General features: G+C 54.1%; 6 protein-coding genes across 6 annotated transcripts; 4 read left to right on the top strand and 2 right to left on the bottom strand.

The window, feature by feature from the left end:
• Positions 1-750: 750 nt before the first annotated feature.
• On the top strand, positions 751-3,804 carry CMQ_7153 (nacht domain containing protein; the record flags this gene model as incomplete). The annotated part of the gene is made up of 1 exon (XM_014314158.1): positions 751-3,804. One exon carries the CDS (start codon positions 751-753, stop codon positions 3,802-3,804), a length of 3,054 nt encoding a protein of 1,017 aa, XP_014169633.1.
• A 1,571-nt stretch (positions 3,805-5,375) lies between these two features.
• Positions 5,376-6,334, top strand: CMQ_7112 (uncharacterized protein; the record flags this gene model as incomplete). The annotated part of the gene is made up of 5 exons (XM_014314117.1): positions 5,376-5,561; positions 5,619-5,700; positions 5,763-5,853; positions 6,071-6,150; positions 6,204-6,334. 5 exons carry the CDS (start codon positions 5,376-5,378, stop codon positions 6,332-6,334), a joined length of 570 nt encoding a protein of 189 aa, XP_014169592.1.
• A 415-nt stretch (positions 6,335-6,749) lies between these two features.
• Positions 6,750-6,971, bottom strand: CMQ_7663 (uncharacterized protein; the record flags this gene model as incomplete). The annotated part of the gene is made up of 1 exon (XM_014314668.1): positions 6,750-6,971. The coding sequence occupies one exon, from the start codon at positions 6,969-6,971 to the stop codon at positions 6,750-6,752; it is 222 nt and encodes a 73-aa protein (XP_014170143.1).
• A 564-nt stretch (positions 6,972-7,535) lies between these two features.
• On the top strand, positions 7,536-16,071 carry CMQ_7358 (beta-glucosidase; the record flags this gene model as incomplete). The annotated part of the gene is made up of 14 exons (XM_014314363.1): positions 7,536-7,575; positions 7,655-7,694; positions 8,176-8,518; positions 8,779-10,271; positions 10,449-10,937; positions 11,012-11,245; positions 11,485-11,548; positions 12,209-12,301; positions 12,627-12,939; positions 13,100-13,146; positions 13,398-14,083; positions 14,174-14,489; positions 14,546-15,712; positions 15,796-16,071. 14 exons carry the CDS (start codon positions 7,536-7,538, stop codon positions 16,069-16,071), a joined length of 5,601 nt encoding a protein of 1,866 aa, XP_014169838.1.
• A 41-nt stretch (positions 16,072-16,112) lies between these two features.
• Positions 16,113-17,489, bottom strand: CMQ_7714 (uncharacterized protein; the record flags this gene model as incomplete). Its single annotated transcript, XM_014314719.1, has 1 exon — positions 16,113-17,489. One exon carries the CDS (start codon positions 17,487-17,489, stop codon positions 16,113-16,115), a length of 1,377 nt encoding a protein of 458 aa, XP_014170194.1.
• A 339-nt stretch (positions 17,490-17,828) lies between these two features.
• Positions 17,829-18,482, top strand: CMQ_7316 (cytidine deoxycytidylate deaminase family protein; the record flags this gene model as incomplete). The annotated part of the gene is made up of 1 exon (XM_014314321.1): positions 17,829-18,482. One exon carries the CDS (start codon positions 17,829-17,831, stop codon positions 18,480-18,482), a length of 654 nt encoding a protein of 217 aa, XP_014169796.1.
• Positions 18,483-19,380: the final 898 nt, after the last annotated feature.

Here is a 19,380-nt window from a genome sequence, read left to right as displayed (position 1 = left end):
GGGCTACGCTACTACGCACAGCTTGGACCGAGTATATATCAAACGGCAGTCACCTACTAGCTCATTGAGCTAAAGTCTTAGTTATCGTACAAACAAGACATTGCCATCGATTTATGCATTGCACCATAACCTTTGCACTTACTTAGCATGAGCATAGCACTTAGAACTGCCGCCTTGCTACGGGCTGATATTCGCCTAGCGCAGGCGGTTTCGCTTTTTGAGGCTGAGCTCTCTGCCGAGCAGAAAGCTGCTTTCTGCACCTGCCGTTCGCAGTCGTGCAAAGCGCCCCCGGATGTTAGCGATGTTATGTGCATTACAGCCGAGGTTGATCGTCGCGTCTCTAGAAATGCAGGTGGATCGCGTTGCTTCGGCCCTCGCTTTACTTGCTTCCTTGAATCGGTTCAAAAGTTTGCCGCTCTTGGTGACATCATCGTTGGCGCATCGCAAAACATGATCGCCTGCGGTGTTTGGGCTCTTGTGCGGACAACGTTGCTTGTCAGTCTGTGCCTTCTATTATCTGTCGCCTTAGCTAACGTCCTTGAGCTCATGGTCGGCTACTCTTCTTGCCTTGATCGACTATCGTCTTTTTTTATGGTCGCTGGGCGGTCAGCACCTCGTTACGAGCAACTGGCCTCGCTTTATCCACAATCTAGGAAGCTACAGTCATTCCTCTCAGAGTATTTCATCGTGATTGTCCGTCTTTGCCACCGATTGTTGAGAGCGGCCAAACAGTCAATCCTTGGACGGCTCATGTCGACTCCTAGTGACTCCGAGTTAAAAGGCTACGAATCCGAACTAGCCGACTGGACATATCAAATTCGCGAGGAGGTAAAACTGTTAGAAAACCAAAGCATCAAGGACCAGAGCTCCCACTTGAAAGCTCTTTTTCGGACTTCAGACTCCGAGTCACGCCGTCAGAAGGAGAGGGCGCGCGATCGTGTGCTCAAATTTTGCTCTACATACAAGTACCAGTCAACGTGGCGAGAGATCCGAAAGGTGGGAAGCACAACGCTACTAGATAGCATGCCTAAATACCAGCAGTGGAAAAATCGGTCAGATTCTTGCACACTGCTGTGCACCGGAAAATTAGGATCTGGAAAGTCTGTTTTGCTAGCTAATATGGTCGACGATCTCAACTTGCACGCCAAAGAGGCTAAATGCCCGGTGGTGTATTTCTTTAGCCGCCACGACAATTCAGAGAGTTTAAAGGCGACTACGATAATTGGTTCAATAGCTCGACAATTTCTACACTCTATTGCCGACTTATCAGAGGTGGAAGGAACAATAGACACTTCAGTCTCAGTGCCAGACCTTGAAAGCATCTTTGCGTTGCTTAAACATGCTATCTCCCCCGACTTCAAAGCGTATGTTGTCCTGGATGGATTAGACGAGTGTGATGAATATCAAAGACGGACAACCATCGAACAGCTCCGGAATCTCCAGAAGCACTTTAAGCTCGTCATTTGTGCATCGTTCCGATTAGAGGCCGACAATATTCTAAGGCTAGGTCCGGAAACATTTCTTCATCTGCAAACTATTGCGATTCAAGACGATAACCCCGACATCAAGAGATTCATCAATGCCGAGCTGGTGCGATGTATAAAATCTGGAAGGCTCATAGTTGGCGATCCCACGCTGGTGATTGAAATTGAAGATGCGCTGCTCCAAGGCACGCGGGGCATGTTCCTCTGGGCCACTCTCCAGATCCAGTCTTTGTGCCAGGCGAAGACGGATGAAGCCATTCGCCAGGCTATCACAGACTTGCCCAAGACCTTGGCAGAAACGTTTTCCCGCATTTTATCCACCTCAGCCGCGCTTGGAAAGAACTATCAGATGCAGATCTTACATTTGGTTCTAGCAGCATCCCGGCCCTTGACGACAAAAGAACTTTGTGAAGCCTTGAGCGTGGTTCCCGGCGATGCGGTCTGGAATCCGGCGCGCCTACTGAACAATGTATATACGGCACTAGCCTGCTGTGGGAGTCTGATCACGGTGGAAGAAGAGGATCTCTCGGTGAGATTGGTACACCACAGCGTTAAGCAGTTCCTCTTTGGCGACTTTACCCACTCGTCCGCTTCTCTCTTTACCGTTGAAGACGCAGCGAGGACGATGGGCGATATTGTCGTCACGTACCTCAGCTATAATGTTTTCAACACAACGTTGTCCACGACTGTGACCCCCCAAATTCCTTCGAGGAGCACACCTGCCAGAATCGTCAGCTCAATAGAGTCGGGCTTTGTCCGCAGCATGGCCCTGATGCATTTACAGTCGCGACAACAGCCTAACTACGATATGGGCCAGGTGCTCGCCGAAGCTAGTCGGACAAAACGGCCGCCGTCTGTGAACGAGTTTCACTTTTACGAGTACGCCAAGCTGCACTGGCCGCACCACGTCGGATGCATTTCTGAGGACAACGAGTTGATCTACCGCCAGCTTTCGCTACTTTTGCAAGACAGACTTTCTCAAGACCTGAACGTTGTCAACGACAGGGGCCGGACACCGCTTAGCTGGGCGGCTGAGTACGGCCGAATTAAAGTGGCTAAGCTGCTCCTTTCTCACGGCTCCGACCCTGGGCTACCAGACAATGACGGCCGGACGCCTATGATATGGGCCGCTAAGAGAGGACATGCGAACTGTGTAGATGTGCTTCTGAGGAACGGTGCCGAAGTGGGCAAAGGGGACAAGGACAACCGCACGTCACTTTCGCATGCTGCTGAGCACGGTCACAAGGACACCATAGTACGGCTTCTTGAGGTGCAGAGCAATGTTGACATTGGCACGGCGGTGATTCACAGAGCGGATCCGGTAACATGCCGGGCGACGCTCCACCACGGCGATTCTGTCAGCATCGTGGTCTTCTCACATAACTCGAGACTGGTCGCATCAGGGTCGTATGACGGTACGGTCAAGATCTGGGACGTCCCGTCCCGTCGTACCGTCTGCACACTACGGAAACATGACGGAGCCATCCGAGGTGTGGCCTTTTCCCACGACTCGCTCCTGATGGCATCTGGGTCCTCCGATCAGACTATCAGGCTGTGGGATGCCGCAACGGGCCGATGCATCCAGTCGCTCGTTGGCCACAACCACGACGTCATGTCGGTGGCCTTTATGCGTGAATCAGCGTTTGTGGTGTCGGGGTCACGTGACTGTAGCGTCAGAATCTGGGACCTTGCTACCGGCCAGTGCCATCAAACGCTTGAGGGCCATACTCGGGACGTCCAGTCGGTCGCGGTGTCACATGACTCGCGCATAATCGCATCTGCGTCCCGCGACTACAGCGTCAGATTTTGGGATCCCGTTTCTGGACAGTGTACGCGGACGTTGAAAGCTCACGACGACTACGTCTGGTCGGTTGTTTTCTCCCACGACTCGGGGCGAGTCGCCACGGCATCACGCGACCACAGCATCAAAATTTGGCACGTGGCGACTGGCGAATGCCTGCACACCTTAGAAGGGCACAGCCACGAAGTCGGTCTCTTGGCCTTTTCTCATGACTCGAGGCTGTTGGCATCTCCGTCCAACGACCTTACGGTAAAACTCTGGGATACTGCTATTGGTTATTGTGTTGAAACGCTTCAGGGACACACGGCGATTGTCGAGTCAGTGACCTTCTCGCCCGACTCGAAGCTGTTAGTGTCGGGGTCGCACGATGGCACTATCAAGCTTTGGAAGGCCTCTGTGGGGCTTAATGGGGTGGACATTGACTGTACTGACAACCTTGGTTTGAGCCCATTGCAGTGGGCCATAACAAAGGGACATAAGGTTGTAGAGCAGCTGCTTCTTGAGAATGGCGCAATTTAAAGCGTAATTGAGTATTTCAGTACGCTTCTGAAGTACAGAACGGAGTGAAGGAGCGCTACGAGGGTACGGAGTACAATACACAAAACTATGTATAGCAGTGCTGTAGTTGTCACAATAGGCTAAATCACGAGTTACAGCGAAAGGTGGTGCACTGTATGGATCCGGAGGCTGTAGCGAACGAACCGTATAATGTGCGAATTACAGAGTACGGAGCACGGAGTAAAGAATTGCTAATCATAAGATGCTTTTCTTACTTATTATCCTACAGTATCCTAGGTGGGGACCTCCGTACTTCGTACAATACACCCAATTCAGCCTCCTGCTCCTTACAGTGCAATATTATCTTTATAAACCCTGCGCCTTAGCTATACGCTTGCAAACATACCTGTACTAATAATCGTACACTTTTAGATAAGTGTCAAGCATTGGAATCCGCCACACTGTGGCCCTTCCGCCCCACTTGGCCGTACGGGCCTGTGATTGGTTAGAATGCACAAAAGCGGGTCCTGGCACTAGTATCAATACGGATCCCCAGAAGGGTCGCGATGTATCTATTTCTTCCTTAGTACACAACACTCTTTCGCCCACACTAGACCCTATTCAGCCTCTTGCTCCTCACAGTGCATCACGTTATATGACCGCTACGTGTAGCCTCCTTTAACCCTCACAATAAGGCAGCGTAACATAAACGGCCGAAATACTCTATTTATAACTAGAGTGTTATGGCTTGGACTAGTGCTGACCTCATCTCCTTACCATAATATTAGCGTCGGTCTAAAATATTACAGAAATATTATGTGTGGTCGTGTTGGCAGACTTACGGAGACAATTGTCAAATTATGGGTGCCCAGTGAGCGTGTATTTATTGTTATTGCCAGGTACTTCCGAGGTATGCTAACATGCGTCAAAACACATACTAAATAGCCCCATGCGCCACACAGCATGTATACCACACAGCGTAATTGTGCACGTCCCTCCCATCTGGGCTTGGTCCATTCGACAACAAGGCCTCCGTAGAAGAGTAAGGAGAGCAGTGATGTGTATAAAGGTTGGCCTGTTTGCCCGAACAGCTTCGCAACTATAGCCAGTTTCCCTCATCTCACAAATTAAAAGGCTTTTTGAAAAATGGCCAACTACCAAGGCAAGTAAGAATATTAAAGAAGAGCTAAGGAAACCCCTAGATTACTTCTCTAACATGGCCTTAAACAGGAGCTACAAACTTCTCCATAGCAATCGATCAGCTTTCTAGCCGGTCATGCAAGAACGATAGTTACCCAAGGCCAGATCTCGTAAGCCTGAGCACATACCTAAACAAAGAAAAGCCCTATTCATCGCCAATCGGCTCCTACCACCCCGACCGCTTCCCGCCAGCAGGAATCGACAGAATCAACGCCATTTTTGTCGTCGCGCACGACATACTTACTAGGAGAAATGACGAGTATGAGGCATCACCAACCGGAATAAAAAGGTTTGTGGCGAGGAGTTGCGACTCACAAGCGTCACTCCTTTTCCTGCGCGGCTTCCCCTCGCCACAGTGGTTGACTGCCGTAGGGGACATGCACATCAGAAACATGCGCTTGTGTGTCCCAGCTGCATCCCTGGACATTGAGGGCTTCGCAGTTCATCGCCTGCAGTCAAAGATGCAATATGCCGACTTTTCAAACGAGTCTACAATCGAAACTATCTACTGCAGCGAGCTGGAGGACCACATAGTCAAAATGACGGGGGCTAAGAACGTCCGCGTGTTGGACTATCAGGTGGGCCAATCCATCTCATTCTCTCTCCTTATCTGACACGTCCTACTGCTGTTGCAGCTCAGACGAAAATCTCCTAGCTTCCCCTACTTTCAGGGAAAGCTTCCCCCCCGACCGCAGCCCAGCCTTGTAGCACACGTCGGTATGATGTTTCTTCCTGTGGCAGCTACTTCACCTCGTCATTCGTAACACTGCAATCTCCAGATCTCACGCCTGAGACGGCCGAAAATATTGTTCGAGAGTTGTACAAAGATACAGCCGAGCAGATCCTACGGTCAAGGTATCAAATTATCACGTAAGTCTCTGCCTAGTCTGTCGCCCAGATATCACACACCCGACATTGTTAAATCTATAGAAAGTATTTGGAAGCCATTTCGCTTCCCGGTCCACGACTGGCCTCTAGCACTTTGTGATGCCACCAGCATTGATAGAAACGACTTAATTCCTATGGATATAATGTACCCGAATTATTTGGCTGAGAACTTTATGGTCTGCCATAACCCAAACCAAAGATGGTACTGGTTGCCGGACCACCAGACCGACGAGATACTTGTCTTCAATGCATTTGACTCAGAAGCCCTAAGCTCTTCGCGTGAGTTTTCATATCCTCCAGAAATCGTGCCGATCTCGCACTAAGTCCTTTAGCTTGTGCCCATGGCGCATTTCCGCTTCCCGGGGAGCATGGAGACGCACCGGCCCGGGAGAGCATCGACGCGCGGTTGCTCGTCATGTATGCGGATATCAAATATCCTGCACCTCAGCCGCAGTCAATCTGAGCTTTCTCTCCATTTTCTGTATCTAGTTGAGGATTTCTGATGTAGGCAGCATCTTCCAGGGTGTTTCAGAGTATAAGCGTTCATGTAACAACTCGTCTGATTCATAGCTATATATCCAAAGAAGTGCAAAATAGGCCCCAGACTGATCCAGACAACGCTTTCGCTATATTCAATAATAATGTAAAAGAGCAAGCGAACGTGAACACTGCACACTTGAGACGTCACTATATACGCCAACGTGCAAAGGCAGAAGATAAAAATAGAAGGCACAAAGTATCTGACCATCTATCTAAGCTGCACAGTATTCAAATCCCAGTTTTCCATCAGACTGCCAGCTGCTTGATTCCATGTCGTATAACTGCCAGAGCCGTCCTAAGGGCAGCATGGAGAAGAGAAGCTCATGTTTTCCCCGTCTCTACTCTTCGGGACTTGTGAGATTTTCCGTTGCGCTGCCGTCCTCCTCTGTCTCGTGGGCGGTTTTGCGGTAAATAGGGCGGCTGACTGAGGAGCCAGAGTTGCCCGAAGTGTCATCACCGCTGCGGAATTTTTGCAATTTGTTCAAGTCTGGGTTGGAATCTTCACTGAGAGTCTTCAGCGCCTTCCAAGGCTGGATTTTGGGGACTTGGGCATCAGTCATGATGGTGAGTGTAGTTGTCGCCGTGTTAGGATTGAAAAGGGCAGTTGTTATTTGGGGGCTTAGTTGGATGATGACACTGGGACGAAAAGCTCACTGAGCCCATGCTGAGGGAAATCATGCCACATATATAGGGTCTTGAACACAACAGCCAGATGCCTGACGCCACGAAATTGTGCGGTTCAACAGCCAGCGTCATATTTTCATGCAGATATCTCTTAACCAATGAGGTAAACATTTCGTTCCGTAACCTCACACAAATACTTCGCCTTTCTAACATTTCTGGACCACGAAGTACACTATACAAGATCCATGTACACTACACACGCACCCTAGGGTGCGAATATGTGCACTGTCATTTCTTACTCGTACAGTGCGAACATTTTGGATGCTAAAGGAGGGGCGCCCCGGCTTGCCAATTGCTGGCACTGCACTGAGAATTTAGTACGCCACGCGGCCAAATCTTACTTCAAGCGCCACTTCCTCAACATCTCACAGCACTACATATGGCCCAACCCCCCCGGAAAATCACCGTAAAATTTCCTGGCCGAGGAAGACTTACAAACAATGAACTATCGTAATAGTGGTAATCGGCAGGGAACCCCGGGTACGGAGACTGGGGGAGGTGGAAGTACGGAGACGATTAGCTCCGCTGATCCGCACAAATCTAACCTGATGCTAAGCAGTGAACGTTCACGTCAATGAAAATTCAACTTTGGAGCTCAAGTAAGTCGATTGAAATCTTCTCGTGGTTTATTCTCCGAAATATTCTGAAAATGAGAACGTTTCTGAAAACGATTTCTTGCAGCATAGTTGCCATTCCAGGTTTTGGTACGCCGGACACGTCTACTTGGGGACTAAAGTCTGAGCTATGTGAAGCAGCCGCACAAATAACGTCTCTGTCTCGGATTCACATTTACACATATCCACTGTCGTATGTACCTGTAAAATATTTCTCCTGGAAAGAATTTCTCAAGACTGGGAGTGATCTTGCTGAAGAGCTCGCACGCCTCACAGACAAGGTGAGAAAACAGTGTGGCGGTTTGATTATACCAGTATGTTGGAAAGCTGACCGGGCCACATCCTAGTCTCCAAACCGGCCCATAATCTTTATCGCGCATTCCATTGGTGGTGTCCTTGTCAAGAAGGTACGATAAAACACCCACCTGCAGGGCCCAACAAATATGCCATTATAACCTACTGACAGGCAAACTTACAACCAGGCACTGCTTTTGGCCCGCCAAAATGTCCACGACCACAGGTTCAAGCTAGCCATCCGGCTCTTTTCAGGCATTATATTCATGGGAACGCCGCATTCCAGTGGGTCCGATAAGGACACACTCGTGCGGTACAATCAGGTCCTACATAGCTGCACCAAGACTGTAGCCCCAAAGCAGACCAAGAGGCCATCCGAATATGTGCGGCCGCTAGCAATTCTTGCCATGGAGTTTAAGAACATTGCCGATATTCCCATCCTTTCAGTGTACGAGGATACGGCAGACCAAGATCAGCAAGCCAGAAGGCCGAAATACTTTGGAAGGAAAGCCAAGGTAATTACCACCCGCCCGCATGATTCTAGACAGACCTCCCCAGCTAACACAATTCTTATCAGCCCCAGTCGCTAGTAGACCAGCAGCTTGCCAGGATAGAATCTAGTACGGAGCAGCTGCTGGGGGCAACTCTCCCTCATGCACAGCTGTGCAATCTACCTAAGCTCACGAATGATAAAGGCTCAGTACGAGACTTTATTCAATTATTGCTTAAAGAATTGGAAGGTATTACTGAAGCATGACAAGAACTATAAAAGCAGACAAAAAACCGCTCTTCTGACCCTCCAGAAAAACTGGGACACAAAAACAAAGAAACGACAGTTGAAGCCAGGCCTACTCATCGAAGCTCTACCAGTCATCCTCGCATCACGTCCACTTTGAGCACCTCGGGGACCAGAGTGGCACCATACTCTGGGCTTCCGTTGCATCAGCGTCTCACGTCCAACAATGGCCGCACGAGTCTGCTGGACACTCGGACAGCTAACTTGCCCTGCTTCAAAGTGTCCCAGTTGCCCAACCCCTACTTCGTCGGACAGAACGACATCTTGGAGCTGATGGACAAGCACCTTCTTCCGCCGGTGCAGCCAAGAGGGGGCTTTCAAGACGGTGACGACCGGGGGCACATGCGCCGATTCGCACTTTGTGGTATGGGCGGAATCGGTGAGACTGATCTCGCCATCAAATATGCCTACACTAGGCGGGAAAAGTTTGATGCCATATTCTGGCTTCAAGCCGGGGGGGACTTACAACTGGCGTCTGATTTTGGCAGTGTATCAACGCAACTCGGACTACAGATGCCAGAGGAGGCAGAAAACCTTCAGGCAAACATAGAGGTTGCAAGGGTGTGGCTAAATAGGCCGTGGAACCTCGACAGGCGAGAGAACGACAGCTGGCTGTTAATTTTTGACAATGTCGAAGAGCTTGAGACGATAGGGCCCTACCTTCCTTCCAATGGTAACGGAGCGGTTCTGGTGACGAGCCGTAACCCTGCTGCGAAGGACTTTCAGCCCCTGGACGGACTAGGCGTTGACCTGGAGCCCCTACCTGAGACAGATGCAGCAACCTTGCTATGCAGGCTAACACAGACACCAGACAGCTCGTCACAGAGTACATTGCCGCCGGACGAGCGTGCCGCGTCTGAGGAACTAGCAGCGTACCTGGGAAGCCTACCGCTGGCCATGACACAAATGGCCGGGTTCATCCGCCGTAGGCGCTTGTCGATCCGTGAGTTCATGGACCTATACGCCAAAGACACTCGCTACACTGAGATACACGACGCTGGCAGCCCACTACAGAAGCAATGCTATGGTAACACCCTGGCGACAGCCTACAACTTTAAGGACCTAAGCCGCCAAACTCTCGCCCTCCTCCGCGTCATGGCCTTTATGAATCCGGATAACATCCGGGAAGACATCTTTGCCGGGCCATCAGGGCCACAGCAGATGCAGGCCAATTCCAGAGAGAGTCTACGGTGGACCATCTCGGACTTTGAGAAAGCCCGCCACGAGGCCTCTACGTCGTCCATCATCAAGCGTGACATGACAAAGAGGACGTTGCAGATTCACCGCATCATTCAAGCCGAGATTCGCGCCACTATGAAGGACGAGGAGCAACGCTATTGGGCTTTCCGAGATGCTGTGACACTGCTGGCAGAGTTCTGGCCACCCGGCGACCATAGCAGCCAAAAGATTGTCCGCTGGGACCTTTGCGGAAGTCTGAATGGCCGCATCTGGAACGCTTTTATTATTTTTACGTCGAGTACGAAGAGACCTGGAAAACATTCAGGGTAGACTCAGCCTTTCCCAAACTCCTAAATGAGGCAGCCACGTAAGCGAATAGATACAGACAGCAACGAACGAGGCCAACAAGCCAAAACGTGACGGCGTCTGCAGCTCGTCATACTATGCCATTCTGTTAACTGTCTCAACAGATACTTGCACGAGCGAGGATTCTCGCACGAGGGCAAGCAGTATCTGGAGCTAGGCCTGTCCCTATGCAGTCGAGATGGCATTGTGCTTGAGCCACTCATCAGCGACATGCACCTTTGCATGGGTGCCTTGTGCAACGAGACGAACGACACCGAGGCCTGTCTCGAGCATAACATCAAGTGCCTCAATATTCGCAAGGAGGAAGCCGCCCGAGGTAAGCCACCAGACCTACGGCTCGCATTTGCCCATAGCCAGATGGGTATCGCCTACATGATGGTCCGCAAGTTCGCACTCGCCACAGCCTACTTTCAACAGAGCGTTGATATGCTGAAGTCCATTAACGTGGATCCCGACGAGTTCGGCTTTCCTGCATGTAATCTTGGACTGGCATATTGGGTCCAGGGCGAGATTGACACTACAGATGATATCCTTACAAGGCTCCTGGCTCAACGAGAACAGCTACACGGAAAGCTGGACCGGGTAATTTACAAGTGAGTAAGAAGCGCAAACTCTAACGGATTCGTAGCTGGCATTTGCTGACCATTCCATCAATCCTATGGTAAAGGACTGGACGGGTTCTTCAAGCCCTTGGGAACGTGCGCGCGAGCAAGGCAATGCGACTTGAGGGCGAGGGCAAGCATGAGGATGCAAGAAAATTTTGGGAAGAATCATTCTTAATCCACCAGAACTGTCTCACGCAGTACGAATCCACTCTAGGTGAATTTAGTCACCGCACGGCTGACGCTTTGCACAAGCTTGCGGAGCACCACATCCGACGAAAGGAACACGTAAAGGCTCAGTAAGCCCCCCCCCTCCTCCTCCCCCGCCTGAACAGGAATTCTTAGACAATAAGTATACTTACCTATATCTGTCCAGGAGTTCACTTGAGAGAGCTTTAAACATCTGGGGGGACCGGCAGTGGTACAGGAACGAATATGCTCGTTCCTCCTATCTAAGAGGCATCCATCTTTTGTCGATGGGCGGCGAAGCAAATATCTAAGAAGGAGAGCAGTGGGTAGGTCGGGCTAAGCTGATTAGGCGTGCGATTTTGCCCAACGAGGAGGAGCTGCAAGATCTTGACACTGTTGACTTTGACGATTTGGTTTGTTTCTGGTCTATATAAGAACTTTAGTATACTTATATAACCTTTAAAATTAGACGTTATTATAATTAGAAAGTGTTCAGCGTTTTCTATATAATTTACAAAACATTTATAAAAGCTAGTTATAAATTTTATAACCTTATACATAGTGACGCTAACCTAGGTGCATAGTGCATCTAGATGCGTAGAGCGCGGTGCAAAGTCATCGTAGCGGTGCCTATAGCAACGCATGTCCTAGGTAGCGCTAGATGTACAGGTTACAGGGTACGACAGTCGCTTATAGGGACTTCGATCAGGTTCCTTAGCAAAGAGTAGTTGGAAGAGGAAGGATTACGAAGTCTTGGTAGGTGCTTGATTGCCTCTACCTAAAGGATGCGCTGTGTTGGATTAGAGTTCTCTTATATAGAGTAATGCGCGATACGCCAAGCAGACTGCGGCGCGAGACGTAAAGGATGAAAACATAGAGATAGAAGCGGAGTGCGTAGGTACGATGATACTGTGTTCATAGTAAGTGTAAAGCTAAGGAATAAAGGCACTGTGGTTGGCGAACTTTCCACAGCGACAAGTACAGCGACTCGCAATACTTTATGCCTAATGATGACCGGCAGCAGGAGTGTATTTACATCAGGTGCGACTAACCGCATATTAGTCTTCCAGTAGCTTGCCGACGCCTTTGTGCATACTGGCAACCACTACCTGACGTTGCTGCTGGACGGCGCATTATTTCTAGCTCCCATCTCGGATACTGTTTATGTTAGTAGGGAGCGTGTGCTGCCAGTAAGAAGAACTAAGATACATGTTAGACGCACTGAATCGATTAGAAGGTGGTCGATATTGGCACTGGCACTGGCACCTGGCAATGTAAGGAATCCCCGCCATTACTACATTAAACCATGACTCTGATTGGGGCAGAGACTTTGCCGATCAGTTTCCGAATGCAGAGGTAATCGGCACGGACATCTCGCCCATTCAGCTGAAATGGGTGCCGGCCAACGCCAAATTTGAGGTTGACGAGGCGACAAAGCCGTGGACGTGGACAACAACACGTTTGACTTTGTCCATATGCGCTACATGACAGGCGCCATTATCGACTGGAAAGGGGTGTGCGGAGGCGTACCGCTGCTGCAAGTTGGGCGGCTGGTATGAGTCTGTTGAAGTAGATGTCGAATTCCAGAGCGATGACGATACAGCCAAGCTGGCCCCAGTGCTGCAGACCTTTTGGCAGCTGGTTGTCCAAGGCATCGGAAGGCTAGGCCGGTCGGGCCGTGTAGTTAACGACGGCCTACAGGTTAAGTCGATGGAAACGGCCGGCTTTGTCAATATCCAAGACAGGAGCTTTATGCGGACCATCGGCGGGTGGCCAGCCGACCCGAAGCTGTCCGAGTGGGCCGGTATGTCCTACTAGGGGTTGATAAACGACCTTGAGGGTGTGTCTTGATTCCTTTCTTCGAGTGCCCTGAGACGATGCTAAATACCGGTAGGATATACGTTCTTTTGTGGAGCGAAACCATGAAATGGGGCACGTTGAGTACCAGATGTTCCTGATGGAAGTGCGCAAAGCCCTGAAGGACAAGGGTGCACACGTACTACACGGTACGGTTTGTGTGGGGGCAGAAGTCGGTGGATGGGTAGGCAGCGAATACTTGGAAGAGCAGTTCACTAAGTGGACCACTACTGCAGCTCCGGGCAATGTGACCAAGTTTAAGCGGAGTTTAGCCGGGCGGTCGGGTAAACTTCGGGACAGACGGCGTACTTAAGCGTTGTTGAAGCACCCGGATCTGCCACAACTCCGGGAGCGAGCACGTATTATACACAGTCTGTAGACAAACGGCAGTCCATCCACTAACAGAGCGAGAAGATGGCCGACATTGACGTGGAGCACGTACTGGGGCGGCTGAGCGATGAGGAAAAGGTGTCGCTGCTGGCGGGGATTGATTTCTGGCATACCAAGGCGCTGCCAGCGCACGGAGTGCCATCGCTGCGGCTGTCGGACGGACCAAACGGTGTGCGCGGCACGCGGTTCTTCAACGGGGTGCCAGCGGCGTGTCTGCCGTGCGGGACGGCGCTGGGGGCGACGTTCGACACGGAGCTGCTGACGGCAGCCGGCACTCTGATGGCGGCCGAGGCCAAGGCCAAAGGTGCACACGTGCTGCTGGGCCCGACAATCAACATGCAGCGAAGCCCGCTAGGCGGCCGAGGGTTTGAGTCGTACAGCGAGGACCCGGTGTTGGCCGGACTGGCAGCGGCGGCGGTGGTGCGCGGGATTCAGGCGAGCGGCGTGGTGGCGACGATCAAGCACTTTGTGTGCAACGACCAGGAGCACGAGCGCAACCGGGTCGACGCGCTGGTGACGGAGCGGGCGCTGCGCGAGCTGTATCTGCTGCCGTTCCAGCTGGCGATCCGGGACGGCCGGCCCAAGGCGCTGATGACGGCCTACAACAAGGTCAATGGCGAGCACGTGTCGGAGAGCCGGCGGCTGCTGGCGGACGTGTTGCGCGGCGAGTGGGGATGGAAAGGGCTGGTGATGAGCGATTGGTGAGTGCTGGTGAGGTCAAAAAAAAAGTTTGCAATGCGCGATTCGACTGATGCGATGCGAGCATTCGTCCGTTAGCTAACCCAACCCAGGTTCGGCACGTACTCCACCACCGAGGCCATCAATGCCGGCCTGGACCTCGAGATGCCTGGTCCGTCTCGCTGGCGCGGCGATGCTGCTCTTCTGGCGTCGTCGACGTTCAAGCTGCAGCCCGACGCTCTAGATGAGCGGGCCCGCGCCATGTTGGAGCTGGTGCGCGACTGCCACGCTTCGGGCGTGCCCGAGAATGCGCCGGAGGGCACTAACGACACGCCCGAGACGACGGCGCTGCTGCGACGACTCGCGGCCGAGTCGGTGGTGTTGCTGAAGAACAAAGAGGCCGTGTTGCCGCTGAGCAAAGAGAAGAAGGTGAGTGTGTGGCTGTGCTGTGGCTTGTACTCCGCGCTAACCGGTCCCGACAACAGACGCTCGTGATTGGCCCCAACGCCAAGACGGCGACGTTTTGCGGCGGCGGCTCGGCCTCGCTGCTGCCCTACCGCGCCGTGTCGCCGCTGGAGGGCATCACGGCCAAGGTCGGCGCGGCCAATGTGGCCTACACGGTGGGCGCGTACGCGCACAAGGATCTGCCGGACCTGGGGCCGCAGCTGACGACGACAGCGGACGGATCGAAGCCAGGCTTCACGTTTGTCGTGAGCAACGATCCGTTTGTGGATGACGACCGGACGGAGCGAACGGTGATCGACTCGCTCGCGTTTGCATCGGCCAACATGATGTTTATGGACTACAACAACGCGCGGCTGGCGGCGACGTGGTACGCCGCCATCGACGGCTACCTGACGGCCGATCGGACCGGCGACTTCGTGCTGGGCCTCTGCGTCTACGGGACCGCACAGCTCTTCCTGGACGGCCGCCTGCTGATCGACGTGACCGAGCACCAGACACCCGGCTCGTCTTTTTTTGGCTGCGGCACGGCCGAGGAGACCGCCACGGCGCCGCTGGTTGCCGGTCAGACGTATCACGTGCACGTGCGCTTTGGCAGCGCCAGCACCAGCCGACTGCGCCGGTCCGGCGTCTCGTTTGGCGGCGGCGCCATCAAGCTGGGCGGTGCCTGGCTCATGGATGCCACAGCCGAGATCGTCCGGGCAGCCGGCCTGGCGGCCGAGTACGACCAGGTCGTCGTCTGCGTCGGCCTGAACCAGGATTGGGAAAGCGAGGGCTTCGATCGACCGGATATGCGTCTTCCAGGTCACGTGGACGCCCTCGTGACCGCCGTCACCGCCGCCAACCCGCGCGCCGTCGTTGTTGTGCAGTCGGGCACGCCGGTCGAGATGCCCTGGCGCGACCAGGCTGCCGGCCTGCTGCAGGCCTGGTACGGCGGCAACGAGACCGGCCACGGGCTCGCCGACGTGCTCTTCGGCGACGTCAATCCGGCCGCCAAGCTGCCGCTCTCCTTTCCCGACCGCGTCCAGCACAACCCAGCTTACCTGCACTATCGCTCTGAAGCCGGCCGCGTACTCTACGGCGAAGACATCTACATGGGCTACCGCTACTACGACTCCCTCGGCCTGCCCCTCGCCTTTCCCTTTGGCTTTGGCCTCAGCTACACCACCTTTGCCCTCGGCCCGCTGTCCGTCCAGCTGCAGAACGACTCCCTCCATGCTGCCCTCACTCTCACCAACACTGGCGCCCGTGAAATGGCGCCGAGGTCCTCCAGCTCTACGTCCGCCAGCACGACCCCGCCATCCGTCGTCCCACCAAGGAGCTCAAGGCCTTCCGTAAGGTCGCCGTCGCTGCCGGCCAGCTTGTCGATGTCGCCCTCGACGTGTCGCTCAAGTACGCCTGCAGCTACTTTGACGAGCGTCGCGCCCAGTGGATCTGTGAGGCTGGCCGGTACACTGTCTACGTGTCGACCAGCAGTCGTCTGGACGAGGGCCTCTTTGTCGAGACGTCTTTTGAGGTGCCAACCACGTTCTGGTGGAGTGGTTTGTAGGCCTGTAGATTCTTGTTCCATATACCATTGAATTGCAGACTTCACCTCCCATACAAGTACAGCTCCAGCTCTTCCTTCCCTCCTGGCAGCGCCATCGTGCTGCTCGCACTCAGCTGCCAGCCCTCGCCCGCCAGCAGGCCAAACAACGCCTCCTCGTCCGCGTGCCGCGGCTTTCGCGCCAGCAGCACGCGCACGCCTGTAGATGCCGCCGCTTGCAGTGCCGACAGCGTCTGCACCAGCGCCGGCAGCATGTCCACGTTGTACGTGCAGTCGCTCAGCACCACCAGGTCCCACGGCCGCCCGCCAGCCACCTTGGCGCCGAACCGGCCCTGGCAGCCCTCGTCCCAGTCGAGATTTTCGTAGTCCAGTCGAACCTGTGCCGGCACCGTTGCTCGTTGCATGTTGGCCGTCGCCCGCTCTTCTGCCTCGGGCAGGTCTGTCAGGAGAACGGAAATGCCGTCCTGTTCGTCCTGTTCGTCTGGTCCGCCCCGGCGCACATGTCCCAGAATCGTCGCCAGCCCGATGCCCAGAATGCCGACGCCACTCCCCAGCTCGAGAACATGTAGGCGGCCTGGCTTGGTCGCCAGCAGACGGCGCAGGTACCCGGCCAGACCGTCTTGTTCCTCCTCTGTCCGGCCCCGGCTGCTTCCCATGCACGTGTCGGCCACAAAGGCCACCGTGGCCAGGCCGGCATCCCAGATGTGCCGCGCAATGCTCTCGCCAACTTCCTCTTCCTCTTCGACCCAGATCGGCCTCTTCTCTGGCTGTCTGTCATCGTGTCCGATGCAGAGCCTCCGCACGGCCACATGGCGAAACGCCTCACTGTCCGTCGCCGGCACGTCCACCCACAGAGGCACGACCGAGTACGAGCCTGTCGTGATCACGTCCGTGGCCGACACGATGGACAATCGGCGGTCCAGCATGCTGAAGCAGATCCGCCTCCGCACCACCAGCGGATCCCGCAGCCGCGCCACGGCCTCCTGCGGCACCACCAGACCCATCTTCAGCACCCGCGTCCCGGAGCTCCAGGCCAGCGACTGCGTCTTGCCGCTGCTAGCTTGCTTTGCAGGACAGTCGATCTGAAAGAAATGCTCCTCGGTGCGTGCAGCCGTCGTCTCGACCGCCTCTCCGCTCCCGCTCAGCTCTTCGCTGCCGGCCCTCTTTCTCTTGCGGCTGGGAGGCATGACATCACTGTACTGGTTCGTAGCCGAGTCCGACGGACTACTTCCATCGCTGCTTGCTGCCACTGCCGGCTCGTTCAAGCGCGTCTCGGTCTCCAGCCTGACCGAAATGCCACGAGGTCCATCGGGACTGTAGAACGAGTCGCCCAAGTCGGTCGTGATGGTCAGCACGAAACTCAGCACCGTCTGCTTCCCTTCCACCAGAGATGGTGGCCGCAACAGACGGATGTAGTGCATTCTCTCGCACACTTCTCGATCGAGGCCGCACGTCCTGCTGGCGATAAATTGGCCAATGTCCGAATCGGAAGTCGCCGTAGGCGGAATTGCAAGCGAGCTAAGTCCCTTCAAGTTGCAAGCAAGCGGCTGTCTCCGACGCTGTCATTTCCAGAAGGAGATCGCACATCGATACATCTTAGGAGCAAATCCATTGCAGCCACCAGAGCTTGCAGACGGAACCATTCGATTTTACAGCAGGAAAGTACGATCGCCATCTGCACGTGACTGCCGAGAAGAGCGGATCAATTTACAGGCAGCACATCACATCACAGCACAGACACATACACACACTTCGACGGCATGGCAGCGACGGCAAACACGCCGGCCGACCTGGTGGCGCAGCTGCTCCGGGTCACCGAGGAGCGAATCGTGCCGCTCACGCGCGCCGGGGTCGCGGCCGGCAGCAAGGTCTTTGGTGCTGCCGTGCTGGCCAAGGACGGCCTGGCGCCGCATACGGTGGCTACCAGCGACGAGCGCGCATCACCGCTGCTGCACGGCGAGATCAACTGCATCCAGGCCTTCTTTGCGTCTCCCGCCGACAGCCGGCCGCGGCCGAGCGACTGCGTCTTCTTCTGCACCCACGAGCCCTGCTCGCTCTGCCTCAGCGGCATCACCTGGTCCGGCTTCGACGAGTTCTACTACCTCTTCACCTATCAGGACAGCCGTGACCTCTTTGCCATCCCCTACGACATTGACATTCTCGAGTCCGTCTTCCGCGTCGCCGCCCCTGCTGACACCCCCGACAGCTTGGCTGCCCGCCCACTCTACAACAAGACGAACAAGTTCTTCCGCTCCGCCAGCCTGGCCGACCTTGTCGGCCGCATCGCCGACCCCCAGGACCGCGCCCGCTGGGCTGCCGAGGTCGACCGCGTCAAGGCTCTGTACAATGCCCTCAGCCAGACGTACCAGGACGGCAAGAAGGCCGGCACCGAGACGTCCAGCGTGTGGAAGTAGCTGGACTGTAGGAACGTCGTGTCCGCAGACAGACACTCGACAAGACACGATGACGCTCGAGCCAGCGCTCTCTCATGTCTTTATTATGTCCAGATACTTGTCCAATGCATCTTCTCTTGTTCGTTCTCCAGTGATTCGTTTCGTGCCCTTTAATATGGGTCTTCGTCCCAGCTGCTGTATTGGATCCGCCTGAACAAATGGCTAGACCGGAGTCTGTCGGGAAGCCAATGCTGTAGAGGTGTGTGGTGCGAACATGTCGGCCGGTTTCGCAATGCGAGCGAGAAAAAGGTTCTGCTTGTGGCCAGAGCCCACCTAAAGCTGTCCCGGTCACATGACAGAAGCTAAATCAACAGACCCCGCCTCTTCTCAGTAGACTGTCAGCTCTGTTGACCAACCAAGGTCAGACCCAAAGACCACGTCTCTGAACTATGCAAGAGCCGTCTCTGTAAAGACGAATGCGAGGCACAAGGGCCTTGGAAACAGCCTCTCACTTTGTTCATTATGGCTTTTAAGCCAGATCATAGACTGGACCTCAGGCCGGAGCAGTACCCGCCTCTTTTTCGGCCGCTGCCAGTCCTTTCACAAGCCAACCAATTACTGACTGGCCTTGCTCAGCCTTATCACCACTGGGCCTATCCTCAACATGCAGAGCCGGTCTACTTCTCTCCAGATATACATCGCCAAGGGGTTTCTCCAGGGCTGCCGCTGTCAGGAAACATGGGTGCCTTCCCGCCGATTTATGGCCCAGAAAATGGTGCTCCTGTTTATGTTCACCCGGGACCTTGGAGTTTCGACGAAATGATCCCCCCTCGAGGCAACACATTTATTGATACCGGAAGGTCACTGGTTCCCCAGAATGCTGAATATGCACACTTTCCCAGAGGAGCCTACCCCCCAA

This window comes from Grosmannia clavigera (genome assembly GCF_000143105.1).
Source record: "Grosmannia clavigera kw1407 unplaced genomic scaffold GCSC_173, whole genome shotgun sequence".
Taxonomy (NCBI): Eukaryota; Fungi; Ascomycota; class Sordariomycetes; order Ophiostomatales; family Ophiostomataceae; genus Leptographium; species Leptographium clavigerum.
The sequence above is the reverse complement of the archived record's forward strand: the minus strand, read 5'-3'. Positions and strand labels throughout refer to the sequence as shown.